The following is a 25,678-nucleotide window of genomic DNA, read 5'->3' as shown; positions in this document are numbered from 1 at the left end:
AATACATTGCCAATGACAGGTGAGGAAAAACTAAATAAACATTTTGGATTTATATAAAAGCATTTAATACACTGATGAAGATAATAGGATTAAAAGACTGATTTCACTGACAAATCATAATTTCAATGCAAACAAGGACATCCCCATCTGGCCCACCCACCCCTTCCCATTGCTGACCTACAAAAGCAAATAAAGACCTCCTGTGAAAGCCCCCAAGATCTAGAGTAACTGAGAAGTAATTCAATGATTTTTAAATTATTACAGTACCTTACAATTCTTATATATGACACACAAGGGACTTATATATGAACAAGGACTCCGACGGTACCCTTGGTTCAAAAGGAATACGCTTCTTTCATGAGAAGGGGATTGCTCAAGGAGCAGCCTGGAGTTCAGGTCCTTGGCAGCCGCTCAGCTGTGACCTTCAAATCCATGGCTCTATTTTAAGCTTATGGGATAAACAAATCTACTCTAAATGAGCCATTAAAAATATCACCATTTTGAGTGCCTTTGGTTCTTATTAAGAATTAATAAACACTTTATTCTTTTCTTCATTAGTTAAAACAAACACCTCTTGGGAAGGGAAATCCTCCTAAAACTATAAGTTATATTTTGCAATATAACCTTAGGAGTAACACAAGCGTCAGACACAGCACCTTCTACTCACACTGAGTAGACAGAGTTTGATGAAATTTAAGGCATGTACATGTTTTTTTCTGGCTCCTGAAAATCTAAATCAAGTATCTCCCACAACCAGCTCCTGTAAGCATTGTGTCTACCATAATACCATCTTGGCTGAAACCTGATCTATTTCTAGCTAGAGTTTAAATCCCAATGTAATAATAATCCTACCAATTTACTCAATCTTAGGATGATATCACCATTCACTTTGGAAAATCAGGTTGCCTGGCAGAGGAATCTCCTAAACAGCATTTTTGGGGTGCTAATTTGCACATGGTTTGACCTCTAACTCTTGATGTGTATGATAAATTATATCTGTAAATCTCAAACTCCCTGAGTTCTGAGATGTTTCTGTTTTTCAATCATTGTTCACAGCTTAAATTCTGCATTCATTTTAGTTACAGGTTTTGAAATCTCTTTAAGCCGTATTTAAATAAAGTCATACTTTAAAATGATGAGATTTTAGGGGCACCTGGGTGGCTCAGTGGGTTAAATCCTCTGCCTTTGGCTCAGGTCATGATCTCAGGGTCCTGGGATCAAGCCCCGCATCGGGCTCTCTGCTCAGCGGGGAGCGTGCTTCCTCCTCTCTCTCTGCCTACTTGTGATCTCTGTCTGTCAAAAAAATAAATAAAATCTTTAAAAAAAATGATGAGATTTTAGTGTTTCTATTAAAGAGCTCCACAATATTATAAGGGCAGAGAGAACCATATAGATATGAATTAAATGTCATGTGAGTCAGTGAATTAATTTGCAAAACAAAAGAGAGGTAAAAATAGAAATGAAAGAAGGAACCTAGCTTGATGTCAAAATATCGAGATTATGTCAAGGTTCATGAGTGTAATTATTTATATGGGAAAAGTCATATTATCTGAAGAATTTGAGTGCTGAAAGATACACTTCAAGATCATTTACTCCAAGCTTCCTCATTTTCTAGGTAAGAAAACTGAACTGCAGAAGAGGCATTCTTTGGTCTCTGTGTGCCCATATAAATACCAGAATTTTACTCTGAATAAGAAGCAACACTGCACACTCTATACCCAAAATATATAGAAACACAGCTCTCAGTTTACCTTCCAGTTTCTGAGCAAAAAAATCTACACGAACGCAGCCATCACTAGCAAGAACATGGAAGATGATGGTATTCTGATCTACCACCTAAAGGTCAATGTTAAATTTGATATCAAACCAATACAACAGAAAATAAGTCGGCAAAACGTGTAAGCTTAACAAGTATTTGTTTGGACTGTGTCAATCAGGAACAAACAGAGCCAACACTCTTCCTTTTCCAGAACCATAAGAAGCCACGTAGGCCATCAGTACCTGTTTGAAGTCAGGGCTATTTAAGGCTATTCAGAAATTTGGCATGTTCTTCTCCTCGTGGTAACAGGGTTTCTCCTCCTATCTTTGGTCCTGTTTTTTCCTAGAAAAATGAAAATAGTTTAGTGAGAAATGGGTCATCATACTTTGCATGGATTACTAAAATTGGTCACCTTGCAAACGACATACCTTTAGCATTCTGTCTCGTTCCCATTTGAAGAGGCCACAGTTACTGAAACAGTAAAGGGGATTTACTCAGTAGTGAGCTGGGACACATAGTCAGCCGGGTTCACTGCACTTACAGGAAGAATATTCTCCATTCAAACAGAAGATGATCAAGGTAATGCTCATATTACAGGCTATGCTCTAATGCTACTGAAAATACACACTCCAGTGGTCTTCAAATCTGTCAGAAGCTAGATACTTCAGAGATGGAACACCCAGTGATAGTATACAGGGTATGCACACAGCAGGTGATGCACACAAGCTTGGTTTCCCTTGCTGGGCGTCGGGAAAAGACTCAGAAGAGGAAGCTAGCCCTCTGATGCCATATACAAAGACTTCTCCCTTCCCCTTTTCTGGAACGAAAAGCTTGTGATAAAAAAGAACTATTCTTCCTCCTGATCTGCCCAATCCTTCTCTTTTCAAACCTAAAGATGTTTACTTCTTATTGTTCAAAGGGCCTAAAGACTCTTATTCTCGTTTTTTAACATGTTATGTGAGTCTGACCCTGAGCAGAGATGTGGCTACTACAGAGAAAGTTTATTTTCCATGATGTTCCCTCTGCTGAAACAAACAAAAGAAACTGTTAACTCACTGAAATATGGCTGCCGGCACTCTTAGATTTGAGAGGCTCTAGGGCACAGGGGATTGCCCTACCTGCCTCATCCTTCTCCCTAAAAGTCTAGACTACTCCAGCCCTGAGAGTCTGTCTGCATACTAGTGGCCTTGGTCCTAAGCCCCTCCACCACCTTCCCTGTCTAGAGACTAGCTCAATATCAATTGAGAGAAATTTTCTAGACTACTGGTAGATTAATGATGAAATTACATATAACAGATATTCTGTCAGGGGTCGACAAATTACTACCCCTGAGCCCAATCCAGCCTGCTACCTGCTTTTGTAAAGAACGTTTCATTTAAACACAGCATGTCCACTTGTTTCTGTATTACCTATGACTGCTTTTGAGCTATAACACCAAAGCTGAGTAGTTATGAAACAGACCGCCTAGTTCACGAAGCAAAATATGTTTACTATCTGGGTTTTGACAGAAAAAGTTTGCCCCGTTCTGCTCTGGGTCAAGAATTGACAAGAAAAAGTCTAGAAAAGCAGTTGTTACAAAAATCACAGCGCCACCTGGAGGATGGAAAAGCATCTTGCTCTTCAATTTGTGAGTTGTACTTCCTGCTTATTAATGGAATTTTTCTGATACTCAAATGTTTTACATAAGCTCTTGCTGTTAAAATATTTTGGAGAAGTCAAGTATCAATATACAGATAGATACTTTCAACAATTATAATCAAGATCGTAGCAATTTCACAAACCAACTCCCAACAAGGTAATGAACTAGCATGGGGTCTGGGTCCCCTCCCTAACCCCAATCAAGTCTGGAGATACTTAGAGTGAAATAGGGGTTCTAGTTAGTAAAGAAAACCCAAAAAACAAACAAGCAAGCAAATAGGTGGTGAGACTATCCTGGTGAGACATTCTTGGGAAGACTGAAGGTGATCTTGAAAGTGCCTCAAATTCCAAAGACTTATTATCATATAACTTCTGTCCTTTAAGGATAAGCCAATAAAGTCAGAAATTATTTTAAAAAAGAATAAAAATCAATCCCATATATTTGAAATTTAAGCAACATTACTAACCCTTGGGTCAAACAGGAAATCATCAAAGGCATTAAGAAATCCTTTTTTTTTTGAAAGATTTATTTATTTAAGTAATCTCTACACCTAATGTGGGGCCTGAATTTAAACCCCAAGGTTGCATGTTCCTCCAACTGAGCCAGCCAGACACCCCAAGAAATACTTTTAACTACAGGCCAAACGTTGTGGAAGACACTAAAGCATGAGTGCTTAGAGGGAAACATGTAGCTTTAAACACATTGATGAGGGGACAAGAAAAGTTAAAAATGAGTAATCTGAGTGTAAGCAATTAACTGATGTTGGCAAAAGGATACAGAGCAACCCCCCCCCCCCAAAAAAAAACAAGGGCAGAAAGATAAGGACAGAAATCAGTAAACAGAAAAAAACCAATAAATATTAAGAAAGTTAAAAGATGGTTTTCTGAAAAGAAAAAGAGAATAAAGGGACTTCTGTCAAGGTTGATCTTAAAAAAGAGAAGAAAAATAATAGCACAAAATACAGTAAATGCCTATTAATAAAAAATAACAAGAGACAGATTAAAAACAATGAAAGTTTATTAGGAGCAACCATACACCAATACATTTAAAAACCTAAATGAAATGATTAAAAGGAAAAAAAAAATCTGAAATTGGAGAAGCATGAAACTGAAATGGTTATCAAGCCACCTCGGGCCCTAAAACCTGGGTCTGGGCCTAAGCCTAAATAACTTTACAGTTGAGATTTATTAAAACCTTAAGAAATAATTAATCACTATTTAATATAAATTATTTCCAGAAGCTGCTCAGTTCATTTTATGAGTCTCATATAATCTTTGTTCTAAAACCAGGTAAAAACAAAAAAAACAAAATAGGTCTAATTCACTTACAAATATACAGTGGACCCTTGAACAAGATGGGGATAGGGGTACCACCCCCATGCAGTTAAAAATCCTCACGTAACTTTTGACTCCCCCACAACTTAATTACTAATAGCCTATTGCTGGCCAAAGCCTTACTGATAATAGTCAATTAACCCAACTTTGTATATGGACTGTGTATCGTATTCCTACAATAAAGTAAACTAAAAAAACCCAAAATACTATTAGGAAAATCATGAGAAAGAGAAAATACATTTAGATACTGTGCCGTATTTATTGAAAAATATCTGCATATAAGTGGAGTGTGCAGTTGAAGGGTTAACTGTAGATATAAAAATCCTATATAAAATACTAGCTAATTAAGTATATCTGTTTACTTAAATAAAAAATCCTCGACACAATACCAAAACCACTAATAATCTGATTAAAATGGACAGAAAACATTGAATAGAAACATGAATAAAACATGAATAGATATTTTTCTAATGACACACAGATGGCCAACAGACACATGAAAAGATGTTCAACCTCACTGATCATCAGGGAAATGCAAGTCAAAACCACAAGGAGATATCACCTCAAACATCTCAGAATGGCTAAAATCAAAAAGACAAGAAATAACTAAAACCAGGTAAAGCCTATATAAAAACAAAAAAACAAAATAGGTCTAATTCACTTACAAATATACAGTGGACCCTTGAACAAGATGGGCATAGGGGTACCACCCCCATGCAGTTAAAAATCCTCACGTAACTTTTGACTCCCCCACAACTTCATTACTAATAGCCTATTGCTGACCAAAGCCTTACTGATAAAAGTCAATTAACCCAACTATGTATATGTATCGTACATCATGTTCCTACAATAAAGTAAACTAAAAAAACAGCATGGAGTTTCCTCAAAAAATAAAAATTAGAACTACCTTATGACCTGGTATTCCTGCTACTGGGATTACCCAAATAAAATGAAATCACTAATTTGAAAAGATATATGCACCCCTGTTTACTGCACCATTATTTACAATAACCAAATTATGGAAGCACACACCTACCCACTCATACACACACACAACAGAATATTACTCAGTCATAAAAAAAGGAAGAAGACTGTGCCATTTGCAACAACATGAATGGCTCTCAAGGGTGTAACAGCAAGTGAAATACATCATTTGGAGAAAGGCAAATACCATATATGGAACTTAAGAAACAAAACAAATGAACAAAGAATAAAAGAGACAAACAACAACAACAAAATAAAACCAGACTCTTAAATACAGAGAACTGGTGGCTGTCAGAGGGGAGGCTGGTGGGGAGATGGAATGGATAATGGGGATGTCAGACTAAAAATCAAGGGGGCACCTGGCTGGCTCAGTGGGTTAAGCCTCTGCCTTCAGCTCAGGTTATGATCTCAGGGTCCTGGGATGGAGCCCCGCATTGGGCTCTCTGCTCAGTGGGGAGCCTGCTTCCCCCTCTGTCTCTGCCTGCCTCTCTGCCTACTTGTGATCTCTGTCAAATAAATAAATAAATAAATCTTAAAATAAAAAATAAAATAAACTAAAAAAATCAAGTAGGGTTTACCCAAAGAATGAAAGGAAACTTCTGGGAGTCATGTCACTATCACAAGGTGAGCCGTTCCTTTCCTCTCTCCCCCTATGGTTTATAAGGAAGTAGACATCTATAACCTCCCCCTCACCACCCCCCCACCCCCCACAAAAAAAAGCACCTGTGCACAGCATCCAGGTCACCAAGGGTGGATGGGAGCAGGGAGGGCAGCAAAGGAGGAGAGCTGTCATGGAAATGGCAGGTCAGCAACACCCTTTTGGCAGGAGGTGGAGGGTGAAGGTGTCGTTAGCCACCCATTCTGCAGCTTCTACAGCTGGAGGGACCGCAGGAAAGTGTCTCCTCCTTCCTGTCCGGGCCTTTGGCCCATGGACTTCTGGGCTCACCCAAATACCCAAATGCTAAGTATACACCTCCCCTGAGTTGGCCACTGCCCCTCCTCATTTTTTTTTTAAGTGCTCACAGCCTAGAGAAACTAAAAACATGTGCTATAGTGCCACCTTCTAGAAAATAAGAAAAATGCTCCTAATTATAGGTTGAACTGTCAGAATCAGAGTGAACGAAACTTAGCCCAAGATAGGTGTTCATTACTACAAATGCAGTCACAGAGATACTCTTCAAGAAGCACCACGAAAAACCATGGTAATACAGTACTGAAAATTAAAACAAAAACAACCTGACAATTTTCCAGCAAAGGAGCCCAAAGAATAGTGCGATCTAACCAATAAAGAATTTAAAACAGCTTTTATGTAGAAATTCAGTGAGCTATAAGAAAACTTAGAAAGGCAACTCAGTGGCCTCAGGATTAATGAACAGAAGGACTTCACAGAAGAAATTCTAAAAAAGAGCCAAACAAATTCTGGAGCAGAACAACTCACTAAGTAAGATGAAGACTGCAAAAGAATACGTTGGAAATACAGCAAATCAGATGGAAGAGAGAATTAGTGAATTAGAAGTCAGGAAACTAACAGTGATTCAGGTGGAAGAGGTGAGATAATGAAGATGTCAAAGATTTTATTTTTTATTTGACAGAGAGAGAGAGAGATCACAAGTAGACAGAGAGGCAGGCAGAGAGAGAGAGAGAGAGAAGGAAACAGGCTCCCTGCTGAACAGAGAGCCCAATGCAGAACTGATCCCAGGACCCTGAGATCATGACCTGAGCCAAAGGCAGAGGCTTTAACCCACTGAGCCACCCAGGTACCCAAGAAAAAAGAAAAGAAGTCCTCTGAGATGCCACATCGAAACAGATCCCAGTGGAAAAGCAGATGTAAGAATGATGAGTATTCCAGAAGGGGAAGAGAGGACAAGAAAGGGGAGTTTATTTAAAGAATAGCTGAGAACTTCCCAAACCTAGTGAAGGAACTGGATACACAAATCTAGGAAGCTAGTAGAATACCTTCTTAACTCAATGCAAGAAGACCTCTCCAAGAAACAATTATATCAAAGCTGTCAAAAGTCAATGATAAAGAAAAAATCTGAAAGGCAACTGGGGGGAAAAAAGATAGAAACCTACAAAGAATCGGGCTATCAGATTTCTCAGCAGAAACTCTACAGACTAGGAGACAGTAGAATGACATATGAAAAATATTCAAAGATTAAAAACTGCCAGCCAACAATACTCTATTCTGCAAAGTTATCCTTTAGATGGGAAGGAGAAATAAAGACTTTCCTAGACAAACAAAAGCTGAGGACATCACCACTACTAGATCTGCCTTATAATAAGAAATGCTAAAAGCTCTTAGAGCTGAAACAAAAAGAAATACACAAAACTCCGATTAAGGTGATAGTCAGAATTAGAAAACTGGTAACCCTTATCAAGAATAGCATATTAAACTCTTAATTACAGTATAAAGATTCAAGAAAAAGGGAATTGAAGTATGGCTACTACTTGGTGATGACATCGCAGCATAAAGAAAATAATTTGTGTCAAAAAATATAAAAGGGGAAGAGAAAAAAGAAGAATCCTTTATAGGTGAAGATAAATTGCTGACACCAGAGAAAAGATTATTTTACCAAAAAGATGTTTTATGCGAACCTCATTCATGGTCACCACAGGCATGTGTGTTCTAGAGAAGAGACACAAAATAAAAAAGGTGGGGAGACTGAATAAATCACCATGGAAAACCACCAACTTATACAGTAGGCAGAAACAAGGAAAAAGAAACAATGGGGAGACCAAACAACCAGAAGACAAAAGATAAAATAGCAGTAGTATATCCTTACCCACCAATAACCACCCTAAATTTAAATGGATTTAATCCATCAGTCAAAAGGCACAGAGTAGCTGGATGGACAGAAAACAAACCAACCATATGCTGCCTAAAGGGGCACGTCTCAGCTCTAACAACATACAAAGTTTAAAGTGAAGGGATGGAATATCTGTTAATAAATTAGATACCTCTCAAATAATCTAATTTTATACTCAAGGAACTAGAAAAAACAGAAGTAAGCCCATATTTAGTGGCAGAAGGAAGGAAATAATAAAGATCAGAAAAAGAGACCAGAAAAGCAGGAAAGAAAGCGAGCCTAAGAACTGATTCTTTGAAAAGATAAACAAAATTGACGGATCTTTCGCTAGACTAAGAAAAAGAGAAGATTCGGGGCGCCTGGGTGGCTCAGTGGGTTAAGCCGCTGCCTTCGGCTCAGGTCGTGATCTCGGGGTCCTGGGATCGAGTCCTGTATCGGGCTCTCTGCTCAGCAGAGAGCCTGCTTCCTCCTCTCTCTCTCTCTCTGCCTGCCTCTCTATCTACTTGTGATCTCTCTCTGTCAAATAAATAAATAAAATCTAAAAAAAAAAAAAGAAAAAGAAAAAGAGAAGATTCAAAATTAGAAATCAAAGAGGAGACATTACAACTGATACTACAGAAATACACAGAATCACCAAAGATGACTATGAAAGATTATACGCCAACAAATTACATAACCTAGAAGAAATGGATAAATTTCTAGAAACCTACAACCTAAGACAGAATCAAAAAGAAATAAAAAATTTGAACAGACCGATAATGAACAAACCAGCATCACTTTGATTCCAAAGCCAGAGAAGCAGGGGCTCCTGGGTAGCTCAGTGGGTTAAAGCCTCTGCCTTCAGCTCAGGTCATGATCCCAGGGTCCTGGGATGGAGCGCCACATCCGGCTCTCCGCTCAGTGGGAAGCCTGCTTCCTTCTCTCTCTCTGCCTGCCTCTTGGCCTACTTGTGATCTCTGTCAAATAAATAAATAAAATCTTTAAAACAAAACAAAACAAAACAGAGAAAGATACCACCAAAAAAAAAATAAATAAGAAAGTAGACAAACTATCTTTGATGAATATAAATGCAAAAATTCTCAACAAAACATTAGTGAATCAAATTCAAGATTAAAAGGATTATACACCATGACCAAGTGGGATTTATACCTGGGATACAAGGATGATTCAACATACACAAATCAACAAATTTAATACATCACATCAATAAAATGAAAGATACAAAATATCACATGATCATCTCAATGATCAATTATGTTCCTTTACACTCAGGATACACTCAAAAACAATAAAACATTTAGTAATAAATTTAACCAAGGAAGTGAATGGAAATCTATGAGACTTTTCTAAAAGAAACTGAAGACACCTATGAACGGAAAGACACCCCATTCCATGGATGTAAAAAAAACATTAATATTGTTTTAATGGCCAAACTACCCAAAGCAATCTGCAGATATTCAGTGCAATCCCCATCAAAATACCAAAAGCATTCTTTAAAAAAAAAAAAAAAGAAGAAACTACTCTAAAATTTGTATGGACCCAGAGTAGACCCTGAAAAGCCAAAGCAATGTCAGGAAAAAAAAAAAAAAAAAAAAAAACAAAGCTGGAGGCATCATGCTTCTAGATTTCAAACTATACTACAAAGCCCCAGTAATAAAAACAGGATGATAATGGCACAAAAACAGATATACTGACCAGTAGGAACAGACTAGAAGGCCCAGATTTAAAGCCCAGTATATATGGTCAACTAATATTTCAACTAATGTTCTGCAAGGGAGTCAAGAATACCCAATGGGTAGGGGCGCCTGGGTAGCTCAGTGGGTTAAGCCTCTGCCTTTGGCTCAGGTCATGATCTCAGGGTCCTAGGATGGACCCCTGTGTTGGGCTCTGCTCAGCAGGGAGCCTGCTTCCCCCTCTCTTCCTGTCTGCTTCTGATCTCTCTCTCTCAGTTAAAAAAAAAAAAAAAAATAGAGTACCCAATGGGGAAGGACAGGAAGGACAGTCTCTTCAACAAACAGTGCTGAGAAAACTGGAGAAATACACACAGAACAAGGAAATTGGACTATTAACTCACATCCCTTACAAAAATTAACTTAAAATGGATGAAACACTTACATGGAAGACCTGGAACCATAAAACTCCTCGAAGGAAATGTAGGGAAAAAGCTCATCGATATTGGTCTTAGCCCTGGATTTTTGGAACACAATTGAACACAATTGGTCTTAGCCCTGATTTTTCAACACATGGCTTTGGGAGCAACTACCCCCAATGGGTTGGTAACTGACTTACAGTTTATGGCAAAACCTCAGGCAAAAAAAGCAAAAATCGACAGATAGGATTCCATCAAACTCAAAAGCTTCTGCACATCAAAATTAACAAGTAACAAAGTGAAAAAACAACCTACAGAACAGGAGAAAATTTTGCCAGGCATCTATCAGACAAGGGGTTAATATTCAAAATAAAGAAAGAAGTTCGTCAACTTACTAACACATTGATATGCTAAAGGATAAGATCATACAAATGAAGAGAAGTTATCTACCCACAATCATAGTAAACTGGAAATAAAAAGGATTTTCCTTAAGTTGGTAAATGTTATACTTGGAGAAGAAATTTGTGAAGGATACATTCACTTTAAGATAAGGATCATGAAATGGAAATAGTATTGGGGGTCTGACCAACCCTATCAGGAAAGACAAAAAATAGAGGGTGTAAGGATGGGAACAAAACAGGTAAATTGTCTTTATTTGTGAATGATCAGTTATGTAGAGAAATCAACAAATTGCTGGCATAAGAGTCGATAAGCTTGTCAGAGGCAAGATCACCATATAACAAATTAATAATATTTCTCTACACCAACAGTAAGCAACTAAAAAATACACTAGAGAGCAAGTTGCCATTCACAGTATCAACACAAGTGATGACACATCTAAGAATTAAGAACACTCAACATTTCTGTGGAGATAATTTAAAAAATTTATAAAAGCCATAGAGGATGGGATGAATAAATGGGAAGATACTTCAGGATCTTAAAAAGGGATGATTTCATATATAAAAGACATTAGGCCCCACAAAATTGTTTTATTCATGTAATGTGATCTTAATTCTACTCCTGAGTGCCATACAACTTAGTCCCTAGACTAGTGCTCTGAGAACAACTAGAAAACCTGAAAGAAATAAATATCCTAAAGGGAGCATCAACCACTGTGGGAGGTGGCCCTCCACCAGGACAAGACCCAGACTCTCAGCTCCCTGGCCTAGAGTCCGCCAAACCTCCCAGGGCAGAAATGGCCACAGAAGTTGGCTCATCACTCTAAGGTTCTACCCTGGTTCTGGTTCCCTACTTCTTGTCCCAGCAATTCCAGGACCTTCAGAGAAATGATTTCTGTCTTTCATTCAACAAACATTTGTGAGGACCCCCCTATGGGCTAGGCACTATACTAAGTATTGGGGGTAAAGCATTGAAGAGTTCAGGATCCCTTACCTCCATGTGCTTTTAGGGATGGCCTGAAGCTGTAAGAGGCATGGAAATAAGGGCTGACCTTAAAACAGATTGTCCAGTGTTCTAGGAGAAAGGCATAATGTAGGAACTGAAAAGAGGGTTTAAGAATGCCAGGCGAGATCTCCTACCTGCAGTCCTTTTTGGGGAGTCTAAGTATTGGGGGTAAAGCATTGAAGAGTTCAGGATCCCTTACCTCCATGTGCTTTTAGGGATGGCCTGAAGCTGTAAGAGGCATGGAAATAAGGGCTGACCTTAAAACAGATTGTCCAGTGTTCTAGGAGAAAGGCATAATGTAGGAACTGAAAAGAGGGTTTAAGAATGCCAGGCGAGATCTCCTACCTGCAGTCCTTTTTGGGGAGTCTATCCAGGGAGATGCTTCTGTTTCCACAGGGACACTTGAAAACCTCTTCAGGCCATCATGCCAGTGGTAGTCATGCTGCTCACTGACGCAGGTCTCCAAAGGCTTGAAGTGGGTGTAGGCACACTGCATAAAATCAACAGGAGGACACATCTGTCAAGAGCCTTGACAGATTGCCCTCTGGCTAGTTGCTAAGAGGGCAATCTGTTCCATGAGGACTTCTGTTTTCTCGCCACCGCTCAGGCAGCTGTGAGCAGAGCAACCATCTTATCTACTAGCTGCAGTGATTTCTTCAGTCTCGCACACTGGTGCCACTTTTTCTTATGTTTGCCACAATTTTGGGTCAGGCATGAAGTACACAATAACTTTCTGTAACATCAAAACAAAAGCACCAGAAACCTTTCAATAGCTTCATCAGGTCTGTCCTAAATTTACTGCTGTCGCTTGGTGATAGGACATGGACACTGGGGCCTCTTCAGTAGCCCTTTTATTTCCTCTTAAAAAGCCTCAGAATAGGATGTAAGCTTATTACTACTCCTATTTCATAAGCAGCAGAACCAAGCAGAGATAGTAATAATTCACTTGTAATTTTGATCCTCAAAAGGACTGAAGAGTATAGGAAACAATAAGCAGCATCCAGTCTAAGAAACAAATCTCCCTAGCACTCCTGAAGTCCTCTCTGTACCCCCTTCCAGGCACTGCTCCCCCCGCACCCCAAGGGTGATCACTACCCTCCTTTCTAGCAGCAGAGATTCATTTGACTGTCTTGAATTTTGCATAAATGGAATCGTATGATAGAAAAAAAGAAAAGAAAGAAAGAGGAAGAGAGAGATAGGGAGGGAGGGAGGAAGAAAGGAAAGAAAGAAATGATGGGTGAACACTGAAAGAGCTGCTGGGACAGAGCACTGTGGTTTCTGGTAATGAGAGTCTAGGTAAGTAACTTTTGGTTCTGGCAGCCTCAGAAAGTACAGAGCAGAGTGGTATGCCAGCTGTGGTAGGCAAAACAGCCCCCCGCACCCCCACGAGATACACACCCTGCTCCCTAGAACCTATGAGCATGTGAGGCTACATGGCAAAGGGGGACCGGAGTTGTTGGTTGATCTTAAACTTGGGAAATGATCCTGGATTGGGTGGGCCCAATGGAATCATAAGGGCCCTTAAAAGCAGAAGTGGAATGCACAGGGAGGAGACCAGAGGATGTGAGAGGAAGGCTCAGCCTGCCATGGCTGGCTCTGAAGATGGAGGAGGGAGCTGCAAACCAAAGAATATGTGTGGGATTGAGAAGCAGGGAAAGGCAAGGAAATGGATTCTACCCTAGGGCCTCCAGAAGGAACACAGTCCTGCCAGACCTGTATTTTAGCCTTGTGAGACCCACAGAGACTTCTGGCCTATTGCAGTGCAAGATAATAAAGTTGTGTTTAAACTATCAAGGTGGTAGTTATTTGTCTGAGCAGCAATGGGAAACTAACACACCAGCTATGTCCTTAGGTTTGCTGTTTTGTCAGAGTACAAGCTGTTATCTCAGGAGAAACGTTTACTTATTCTGAATTTTCTCAGGGAATCCCTACCTTTTGGTGACAGCTGGTTCGGGGCCATCCCCTAAATGTAAAGGAGAATGTTGAGGTTTGAAAAGGAATAAAGACTGAGAAAATGGTACTTGGTAAGCTAAGCCTGTTCCTCCTCTCTCTCACATGTGCATATGAGGAGGATGAGTCAGGCAGGATAAAATGAGTGGTAATGGAAGGATACAGTTCTGCAAGAAATATTTTTCATCCTATTTTATCAGTGTTGAAGGATGGATGGTATATCATCTTCTAATAGACTTAGTGTAAAAATTCTGCAAACATAGAAAATAATGCAATTTATCTTTTGCCTTGAGATTCAATTTAGCAGGTTAAGCCCTGAGTAGAAAGGGTTAAGAGTAATTGGTCCTAACAGGTGATGCCCAAGGAAATCATTCAACTGATGTCCCAGGACTGTGAGCTGTGGACTGAGGGTGTGCCAGAAACTTGAGAAGCATAGGTCAGAAGAACTTGGGTCCAATGGACAAGGCTCGCCTGCAGAACCAGGAGCCGTGGTCAAATCAGAGGAGAATCTCACCACCAACATTCTGCCACCACAGCTTGGAGGCCAAGTGGGCAGGCAGCCAGGTCCTTGGCTGTCATGAGCAGCTTGCTTTCCAGCCTAAATAAATGACCTGTGCAGGACCGCAACCACAAGACATGGCCCCATATCCCATATATCTCCGTGTCCCGCTGAGTCACTAGAGGTCACAACAGCTCCAAAAAGGGCCCAGGGTTAGAAACATCTCCACTCACTGTCTTGCGTGTCACTACTCGACATTTCACCTCTCTGATGCTTCTCATCTTTTCTTCCATTTGTTCTTTTTTCACCAATGGCTCAAAATAGCGTTCCTGCAGCTCAGCCTCAGCCTGCAACAACAAGGCATACAAAAGACCTTGCACCAAATCCAAAATGTATTCAGGCACCAATTCAATAACCATAATAAAAACCACCAAAGAGACATGCTGTTATAAGGACACCTCATAAGAGATCAAGAACTGCAAACCAAAAGATGATCATTAGTAAACATAAGCTCTTATTTTTCCAAAAACAAGTATGAAAGCATCTGGCGATTTTTTTTTCTAAATTTTATTTATTTATTTATTTTTGTTTATTTACAGCATAACAGTGTTCACTGTTTTTGCACCACACCCAGTGCTCCATGCAGTACTTGCCCTCCCTATTACCCACCACCTGGTTCCTCAACCTCCCATCCCCCCGCCCCTTCAAAACACTCTGGTTGTTTTTCAGAGTCCTTAGTCTCGCATCGTTCATCTCCCCTTCCAGTTTCCCTCAACTCCCTCTCCTCTCCATCTCCCCATATCCTCCATGTTCTTTGTTATGCTCCACAAATAAGTGAGACCATATGATACTTGACTCTCTCTGCTTGACTTATTTAGCTCAGCATAATCTCTTCCAGTCCCGTCCATGTTGCTACGAAAGTTGGGTATTCATCCTTTCTGATGGAGGCATAATACTCCATTGTGTATATGTACCACATCTTCCTAATCCATTCATCCGTTGAAGGGCATCTTGGTTCTTTCCACAGTTTGGCGACCATGGCCATTGCTGCTATAAACATTGGGGTACAGATGGCCGTTCTTTTCACTCCATCTGTATCTTTGGGGTAAATACCCAGCAGTGCAACTGCAGGGTCATAGGGAAACTCTATTCTTAATTTCTTCAGGAATCTCCACACTGTTCTCCAAAGTGGCTGCACCAACTTGCATTCCCACCAAGAGTGTAAGAGGGTTCCCCTTTCTCTACATCCTCTCCAACACACGTTGTTTCCTGTCTTGCTAATTTTGGCCATTCTAACTGGTGTCAGGTGGTATCTCAATGTGGTTTTAATTTGAATCTCCCTGATGGCTAGTGATGATGAACATTTTTTCATGTGTCTGATAGCCATCTGTATGTCTTCGTTGGAGAATTGTCTGTTCATATCTTCTGCCCATTTTTTGATATGATTATCTGTTTTGTGTGTGTTGAGTTTGAGAAGTTCTTTATAGATCCTGGATATCAACCTTTTGTCTGTACTGTCATTTGCAAATATCTTCTCCCATTCCGTGGGTTGCCTTTTTGTTTTGTTGACTATTTCCTTTGCTGTGCAGAAGCTTTTGATCTTGATGAAGTAGCAAAAGTTCATTTTTGCTTTTGTTTCCTTGGCCTTGGGAGACATATCTTGAAAGAAGTTGCTGTGGCTGATATCGAAGAGGTTACTGCCTATGTTCTCCTCTAGGATTCTGATAGATTCCTGTCTCACGTTGAGGTCTTTTATCCATTTTGAGTTTATCTTTGTGTACGGTGTAAGAGAATGGTCGAGTTTCATTCTTCTACATATCACTGTCCAGTTTTCCCAGCACCATTTATTGAAGAGACTGTCTTTTTTCCATTGTATATTTTTTCCTGTTTTGTCGAAGATTAATTTATATTACCCAAGAATCTTATTTCAGGGTAATAAGGGAACAATCCGAAATAGACAGCTTTGGGAGCAACTACCCCCAATGGGTTGGTAACTGACTTACAGTATTTGAAATCACAATATAAAAATACATGAATGGGGGAAAAAATCCCTCCCCATATAGCAGGACAGAAAAGAAGAGCTATAGTGGTGAACTGCTTAAACATCAATGCAAAACCATAATTATGAGGCAATATTTTTTATAACATTGAGGTCCATTAAAATAATGATAAATGATATTCTTCAATTCAAGGAGAGGGGCAAAGTTAAATTCTATCAGAAATGTTCCTGTTCTTCAAAGTTAACTCAGACATATAAGTACATCTTGGTTGAGGTCAAAGAAATTGATTCTTTTTTTTTTTAATTAATTAATTTATTTTTTTCAGCGTAACAGTATTCATTGTTTTTGCACAACACCCAGTGCTCCATGCAATATGTGCCCTCCCTATTACCCACCACCTGGTTTCCCCAACCTCCCACCCCCGCCCCTTCAAAACCCTCAGATTGTTTTTCAGAGTCCATAGTCTCTTATGGTTCGCCTCCCCTTCCAATTGCCCTCAACTTCCTTCTCCTCTCCATCTCCCAATGTCCTCCATGTCATTTGTTATGCTCCACAAATAAGTGAAACCGCATGATACTTGACTCTCTCTGCTTGACTTATTTCACTCAGCATAATCACTTCCAGTCCCATCCACGTTGCTACAAAAGTTGGGTATTCATCCTTTCTTTTTTTTTTTTTTTTAATAAACATATAAAGTATTTTTATCCCCAGGGGTACAGGTCTGTGAATCACCAGGTTTATACACTTCACAGCACTCACCGTAGCACATACCATCCCCAATGTCCATAATCCCCTTCCCCTCTCCCAACCCCACCTCCCCCCAGCAACCCCCACTTTGTTTTGTGAGAAAAGAGTCATTTATGGTTTGTCTCCCTCACGATCCCATCTTGTTTCATTTGTTCTTCTCCTATCCCCCTAACCCCCCATGTTGCATCTCCACGTCCTCATATCAGGGAGATCATATGATAGTTGTCTTTCTCTGATTGACTTATTTCACTAAGCATGATACCCTCTAGTTCCATCCACGTCGTTGCTATGCAGCCATCAAAAGAAATGAAATCTTGCCATTTGTGACGACGTGGATGGAACTAGAGAAATTGATTCTTAGTCTAACAACAAAGTGCCTCCCGTCTGGAAGGTATCTCTATCATTTCTGACCTTTTGAGCTCTTCCCTCTTTAAGTATCTCTGTGTGCTTCGATTTTGCTTTTAGAATTTTCTGAAATTCCTCAGATTCCATGTAGGCAAGTTGTTCTCTCCTTTTTTTCCTGGCAGGCTCTAATTCATCTTCAGCTAGAGCAGAAAGGAAACACAGTAGCTGTCACAGTGGAATTTCAGAAAGCCAGCAGCCTCATGAACTCAGTTTCCTCTAGTTCTCTCCATCTCTGCCAGTCAGGCCCCTCAAACGTCATTTACCCCACTAGGTACCACAGAGGAAAACTCTTCAGGAGTGAACTGAGAAGTAGGGTCTAGAATATGGGGGATGGCAGATTTGACCACTGGATCAGAATCTCTTTCACCTTAAAATAGGAGTGGATTATGCTGATAGGTAACATTGAAAAACTTTTTAAATAAATTGATGGTAAAGTATTACTGCCAGCTTCTGAGTTTTCAAAGTAAAAATGATAATTTGCAAACAAAGAAATTCCACTTCTTTCAAAGTAAATCTTTACACTAATATATCTGTGTAAAGATCCATGAGTAATCTTTTTCTCAAGTTTTTAGATTATGCATAATTTCCTTTCAATGTGCTTATAGAAAATGGTCCATTCCAGTTTGTAGAGATTCTACTCAGGTATCGCACAGAGAGTCCACTTTAAGTAAAACAATGACTTCCGGTATCAGGGATGGTGATTATGGTTTGGAACACCTCCTCACAGATGGCGGCCTTTCCCACTACTAACTCTGAAATCCCCAGTACCTTGAGGAGAAAAGGTGTTCTTTTCTACACGTTCCTTTACTTCCAGGACATCCTGGGGGTCCTTTTGCTTCTTTTAAATGCTGTTTGGGTCTGTTTTTGTAAGAATCTGGCCTTTTGCCCTTAATTTGGTTATAGCAGCTAACTACAAAAAAAAAGAGAAAAATCTTAATGACGAGACAGGTATCTGTCACCCTATGTCCCTTTTCTAGTTATTCATCCAGTGAATTCTGCTTTCAAATACAAATAAGCAAAATATATCTTCTTTTGGCCTAACATTATTAACCCAGTTATTAAAATTTTAAAGCATGGAGACAGTTTTATAAGCTAATAAAATTTCAGTTTATTTAAATATTAAGTTAAACATCAGTTATACTGTGGGTTTCAGGACACAGAGGAATCACATAAACACTGTTGAAGTTTGTTTTACAATTAAACAGAATGAGCATAGGGTCCTAGCTCTGCCACTTATTAGTTTGTAACCTTACACAAATTACTTAATTTTTCAGCCTCAGGTTCTACATTTATAAAACGGCGATGATAGTGTTTACTAGGTTGTGCAGATGAAATGAGAGAATGAATGCAAAGCACAAACCTATACAAACAACATGTGTGTCTCTATCACGGGTACATGTGCAATTGTTCTGTTTTACAGTTTATTTGTTCAGTAATCTCTATACCCGACATGGGGTTTGAACTCATTACCCTGAGATCACATGTGCACTTGTTATCACTATCATTACTGCAGGTGCAGCTTTGGCTTATGACAAGCCTTTGCCCTTCACATGGTGTAGTGGCTAACCAGAACAAAGAGAAGACAGGCTCTAATTAGGGCTCAGAGTGGCTGAGGAAGAGGAGAGGGGGGTTCTGAGCACTCCCAGCTTCCATGTCAATCAGAGTAATTTAGCTCCTGTGTAAATTTTAAAAGATTTGACAGAGGGAGACACAGCAAGAGAGGGAACACAAATAGGGGGAGTGGGAGAGAGAGAAGCAGGCTTTCCACCAAGCATGGAGCCCAATGTGGGGCTGGATCCCAGGACCCTGAGATCAGGACCTGAGCCAAAGATAAACATTTAATGACTGAGCCACCTAGATACCCCAAGATTTTATTTTGTAAGATTTCTTTTAAAGAAGGATTCTTTAAACAACCATTTTACGATCTTGCCTTAACAAGTCCCAGAATTTATTTCCTTTGGGCTGGCCAGCGTTAAGGCCATTTCCCTCAGCCTCACAAGGAACAGTGTTGAGAACAGATAACATGCTTGGATTAAATCAATGTTGATACCATTATCACTTGAAATTCCTTTGACTCTAATTATCATGGTCAAGAAATAGCTGTTACTGTCTGTCTTTTCTGATCATAGATACAAAAAGTTTGTAACTCCAGCTATGTCCTACAGAATGCAAATTCAAATGTTGAAAATAGATGCCACTTACCTTTTTGGCTTCTGCTGAAGCACTCAGGTATGGTCTTGGTGGTGGTGACTCATCAAAAAAGAGAACATCATTTCCTTCTGAGATGCCTCGCCCAAATTTGGGCATTTGTGTTGTTGGTGTTCCTTCCAGGATGGGCAACGCAGCCCCCATTTGCAAAGACTGAGAAGGGGCCTGTTGAGAAGAGGGTGGCACAGCTGGGCTCTTGACCCCGCTTGAGCTTTGGAGAAATCTTTAAAGAAATACACAGCCACAGATATGCAGACTGGGACACTGTAGGCTAGGCCACCAGCTGATAAGTAGTCATTAGTAAAGTAGCTGCCGCTCCTTGGTCAAGAATTCAGATTAGCACACACTGAGAACATGCTGGCTTTACTAACTCTGGTTAACAGATTATTCATTGATAAGTTCTCATTTCACCAGTTTAGAACTGATTACTACTTTTGCTAACAGGTTTTCTAGTGGGTGCCTCTCTATAGAACACAGCCCTGAAGGTGAGATGTGGGCTGTATTCCTAGCTCCCTGCTTAGTTGGGACCCTCAGGAACTCATGGAATTTCTCGGTATTTCAGTTTACTGGGAAGAGACAACACATAGGATACATTTGAAAGTCCTTCACAGAAAGAACCTGTAATTTGCATGGTGATTAATTTGGTAAATAGTCTTAAAGGCTATTGAGAAACAATAGTTGCCACAAACTATGCAGTCCAGAACTCTCATTTAATAAATGAAGAAATTAAGGCCCAAGACCCTACTGCTCGTAAGTGACAGGCTGAGGTCTAGCACTGGGTAATCCCAGGCCAGGATTGTTTTCACTACCACATGCCCACCCCTGTAACCTCCCTGTGAGACCCTGCCCAAAGAGATGTTTCATTTGGCTAGCAAAATTCTGAAAAACTTCCAACTGTAAAACCTTCAAATGAGCAGGTGACCCGTATTTGACACAAGGCCACAATTCCATGTATTATCTATTTACATCATCTGTAGCCACATGAAGAACACCTCCAGAGATATTCCATCAGCACCTCAAACTCACCTGCCCGAGGCCAGATCTATGCTCTGGATTTTCCCAAAGAGTTTCCTGGTGACTTAAAGTTGACTTTCCTGTTTATTGACCCATCCATCTTTCAGTGGCCCAGATTTGGGATAACTGTTTTAATGCGGGCAGAACAGATGAGAGTCCAAACCTGACTCCATCACCAACCAGTTCTCTGGTGCTCAGTTACATGACTCATAAAACAAGGATAACAGCCCCTCACAGATTACGCTAAGGCCTGAGTGAGACACTGTCTTTGTGCGGTACACGTCTTCATGCACGTGGCATGTCTGTAAACTGTTACTCTTATTCTGTTACACTATTCTGGTAACTTAAGTGCAAGAATCTTTGATTCATCTATCTTCTGCACTGTTTTCCACTTGTTTCTGCTTCTAAAATGACTCTTCACTTTCAGTGCCTCATTTTTACCATCTATCTGAACAACTGCTAATGACTGGCTTAGCTTGTAATTTACAAAGGAATTGTGGTAGAACTAAGAAATGAGAGGAAACAGGTCAGCACACGCTTTCCCCTTTCCCAAAACCCTCTTCGAGGGTTCCTTCTTTCTCTTCTTCCCTGAGGTGTTAATTACTGTAACCTGTCCCACCTGGTCTCAATTTCGATAGTCAGAAATACAGAACTCGAAAGGCTATCTTCTCAGGCTAAGTTAAAATTACTTTTGAACTTTCAAAGTTAAAATGGTAGCCAACCCAAAATCTAAAGCCACATTTTGGAAACCCATTAAGACATTCTGAGGATCCCTGAGATCTAAATATTCAATATTAAAGTAGTTATTCTTACCTTTTCTGTATTTCTTCTGACCTCTTCTTCCTCATCTCCAGCATGTGCTGCTTCTGCTGCTTCAAGAGGGCTGATGCTGAGACAGACTGGAAAGCAGGTTTCGAGCCCCCCATCACCCCTGAAACAAAAGCCACAGACTGAGTGGCTCTGAGGGGCCAGGAGAGCACAGACGTGGGGCTAGAGCAGGGACAGCTGACTCTACCTGATAACCTGGTTTTGGCTAAATGTTGTTTTAAGTTTCTGGCTCCAAACGTAGGCAAGTCCATCAGTTCCCTGAATTCCTCAGAACAAGACAAGCTCTTCTGGGGTATTCTTGGAATATATAAACATCAGCTTTAGAGGACTCAAAGTTCTGGCAGTTTGAGATTATGTGACATCACTTTTAAAACTCTGCATTCACAACTTAGTCTTTTGTAAATGCAGTAGATGGAATGCCAAGAGAAAAAAAGAATCCTTAGTCTCTAGTAGACTAATAGGACTGCAAAGTTGTGACAAATAGATCTTATTTCAAGTGATGATTAGGACACCAGTATCTGTATGGTCATTTGCTACACTACATCCAGAACGTTCGCTATGAGTAGGGTCTGTCCTAGGCCCTCACCACTGTTAGGAACAAAGTCCCCAGTGAAAAGGGCAGAGGTGCCATTCTTTGACTTAGACCTTTTTTAATGAGAGGTAACTGATGACTATCACCAGGAACCTGATACTACCAATTTTAATCCTGGCCATTAAGAGTTAGACCAGATACATCAAGAAAATCTACAATGCATCTACTCAAAGACTCAGCCATGATTAATATGTTGTTTTTCCTTAAGACACTGCAAAGCAAGGCTGATTGTTTCAGCTTAGGCCACATCACTTGCTAACTATAGTGATGAGTGAATATTTATCATTTAGGGCATGAATAACTGTGACCATTTTCAATGCTAAAGGCTACATATTTAATCTGCAGAAAGAAATATAATATCAAGAAACAAAGTTACCAAGTTTTTGTTGGGTTTCCTGAATGATCAAGTCTGCCCCCTTAACGACCAGATCAGTCAGAGTGGTTTGAATCTTTTTTTTAGGAGCAACAGCAGCTGCCCTGGAATGACAAGAGTCACCCCCCAAAAGGAAAGTCACTAAAGTTCAATGCTCTGATGAGGTAAAGGCACAGAAGTATTCATTTATTACAAACTATCCAAGGTTCTCAAAGCACTGTATAAGAACTGTCTTAATACCACAATCCTACAGCATAGCTGGTGAATGCATTATGTCAGGCAACCTGCAGATTTGGTGGAGGCCATTCTGGAAAAGCAAGATGGCAAAAGAAATTTTAAAAATATGACACCACCTTGATCAAGTGGTCTGGAATTTATCTTAAAGAAATTAAGGAATAGGTAAAAACAGGATATTAATGGGCTAAAATATTGTTTGCAATGTTAAAAGTTAGAAGCACCATTAATGTTTATCCATTAAGCATTATGGGAAGGTTTTATCACAGAGCCACATAAAAGATTATGTGGCCACTAAAAATAATGCCATAAGTGCATATTCAATAAGGGAAGGATTAATTATTTTATGGGGAGAGGGAAGCTGCAAAATATAGGTCCAGTATGATCTCACTTTATATTACTGGAAATTTATACACATGGGAAAAAAAATCTAGAAGCATATACAACTCTGTGTGTGTGTGTGTGTGTGTGTGTGTATGCATGTGTTCACAGATAGCAAGGAACTAATGACAATCTCAGTAGCAGGATTACACCTAGTTTTTATCATCTCCTTTTGGCTGAATTGCATATACACAGATACATTCTTATAATGTAGGACTATTGGTTTCTGCAGTTTGGAAAAATATAGACGTTACTTTAAATCTTAAAAATGTGTTTGATATAACAAGTCAGGTAGGAGGTGAGGGTCTTCTTGCCCAATTTCTGTTTGCCTGGGAACAAACTATTTTGTTCTTGGACTAGGGGTAGCTCCTTTGAGACAGGTCCCCACCGGTCATGTCCTCAGATACGCTTTCTATCCTACAGTGGCAAGGCCATTGATCAACTACTTTGGGGAATCTATAGAGGGCCGGAGATCCCTAAAACATGGCCATGAATGTCTGACTCAGCAGCATTCCACTCTATTTAAGGCTTTACTGCTATTAATTCAGAGTTAAATGTGGCTTCCAAGAGGTCTGCCACCTCACTGTAATAGTTGGGAGGGGAATGACTTAATGGATGCCAACACTGGAATTAACATACTTTTGATGGCCATACAATCAGACCTGACAAAGTTGTACTACCTACTTTAGTAGCAAAATAAGAAGTGTGGGCTGTGTTAAAGACCGTCATGACAAAATTTAACTAATATTCGCCCCCGGTCCTTGTCTACCTTGTTCTAGCCCATGAATTTATGAAAGATAAAACCTGTACAAGTCTTCTAGGACCATTACAGAAAAGTACAAACATTGGGTTTATTCTCACAAGGAGAGAAGCAAGATCTCTATCCTGAAAGACTCCCCAGAGAATGTCTTACATTGAGGCTGCATACGATGCAGAAGAAACCCCTCCATAGTAGAAACCATCCTGACACAGCCGTTCTCGTAGGCTGGTGCCTTTGCGGGCAAACTTTTTTGGAATTCGTCCTCCAGAGAAGGTGGACTGCAGGTCGGCTCGTCTGGCGCTGAGCTTCTTGTACTGGGCTTGGATGTGATACTGACAGTACTCACAGTCATTCTGCAAAAGGAAGAGCAGATGTCTCAGGGCTAGGGCGACACATCAGGGGACAGTGTCAATAAACACTATTCCTGGGTGCCTGGGTGGCTCAGTGGGTTGAGCCTCTGCCTGTGGCTCAGGTCGTGACCCCGGGGTCCTGGGATCGAGCCCCGCATTGGGCTCTCTGATCAGCAGGGAGCCTGCTTCCCCCCATCTCTCTCTGCCTGCCTCTCTGCCTACCTATGATCTCTCTCTCTGTCAAATAAATAAATAAAATCTTTAAAAAAAAAACCTATTCCTTTCTCCCAGCTTCAGGGGCACTAATGAGTGTACAGCTATGCAGCGACTTCCCTGAAATTCCACTAAAAAGCTCTAGTTGTGTGAAAGAAAAAGTGATACTCTTCACCGCATATGCCCTTTTGCTACTATGGAAATAAAATCAGCCTCTAGAGTGACCCTTGAAAACATTATGCTAAGTGAAAGAAGTCAGACACAAAGGCCACATCACCAGGGGATGGAGGTGAGAGGTAGGGAGTGGTTACTTAATGGGTATGGTGTGTTTCTGTGGGATAATGAAAGATTTCAGAAGTAGAGAGCTGGTGTTTACATGAGAGTAAATATGCTGAATATCACTCAGGTGTATATATAAAAATGGTTAATTGTAGGTTATATGAATTTTACCTCAATACAAACTGATTTAAGAATAAAACAACATTGGGGCACCTGGGTGACTCAGTCTGTTGGGTGTCTGACTTGTGAATTTGGATCAGGTCATGATCACAGGATCGTGAAATCAAGCCCCCCATCGGTTCCTGCACTGAGGGTGGAGTCTGCTTAAGATTATCTCGCTCTCGGGGCGCCTGGGTGGCTCAGTGGGTTAAGCCGCTGCCTTCGGCTCAGGTCATGGTCTCAGGGCCCTGGCATCGAGTCCCGCATCGGGCTCTCTGCTCCGCGGGGAGCCTGCTTCCCCCTCTCTCTCTGTCTGCTGCTCTACTTGTGATCTCTCTCTCTCTCTGTGTCAAATAAATAAAAAAAAAATTAAAAAAAAAAAAGATTCTCTCGCTCTCCTCCTACTCCTCAACCCCTAAGAGCTCTCTCTAGCTCTCTTAAAAAAAAAAAAAAAGAATAAAACATTAGGTTCTAGTGAAATTTTTCTATTCCTCTGGCTGCCTCCTGGACGAATGTTACCCCTTTGGTGAAGGAAAAAAGGGAAACATGCTAATGTTCCACTGGGTGTGCTCTTAGATGCAGCAACAATGGGGTTTTAATGATAGCACTGCTATGAAGAAATATGTCAGGCACTTCCTGCTGATACCTCTTTTTCCAACTATTTCCCTCC

General features: G+C 40.3%; 1 protein-coding gene across 1 annotated transcript in view; it reads right to left on the bottom strand.

Moving 5' to 3' along the window:
• Positions 1–1,266: 1,266 nt before the first annotated feature.
• The window catches only part of LOC123946497 (protein MCM10 homolog), a 37,359-nt gene continuing 12,947 nt past the window's right edge, over positions 1,267–25,678 (bottom strand). Inside the window, 13 exon segments of the mRNA XM_046011861.1 lie at positions 1,267–1,289; positions 2,002–2,101; positions 2,188–2,230; positions 12,362–12,425; positions 12,428–12,506; positions 14,699–14,806; positions 17,633–17,757; positions 18,386–18,527; positions 19,820–20,048; positions 21,653–21,770; positions 21,855–21,965; positions 22,636–22,736; positions 24,161–24,360. Coding sequence (XP_045867817.1) covers positions 2,018–2,101; positions 2,188–2,230; positions 12,362–12,425; positions 12,428–12,506; positions 14,699–14,806; positions 17,633–17,757; positions 18,386–18,527; positions 19,820–20,048; positions 21,653–21,770; positions 21,855–21,965; positions 22,636–22,736; positions 24,161–24,360 — 1,404 coding nt within the window. The 3' untranslated portion in view covers positions 1,267–1,289; positions 2,002–2,017.

The sequence above is a fragment of the Meles meles genome, chromosome 7 (genome assembly GCF_922984935.1).
Source record: "Meles meles chromosome 7, mMelMel3.1 paternal haplotype, whole genome shotgun sequence".
Lineage (NCBI taxonomy): Eukaryota > Metazoa > Chordata > Mammalia > Carnivora > Mustelidae > Meles > Meles meles.
The sequence above is the reverse complement of the archived record's forward strand: the minus strand, read 5'-3'. Positions and strand labels throughout refer to the sequence as shown.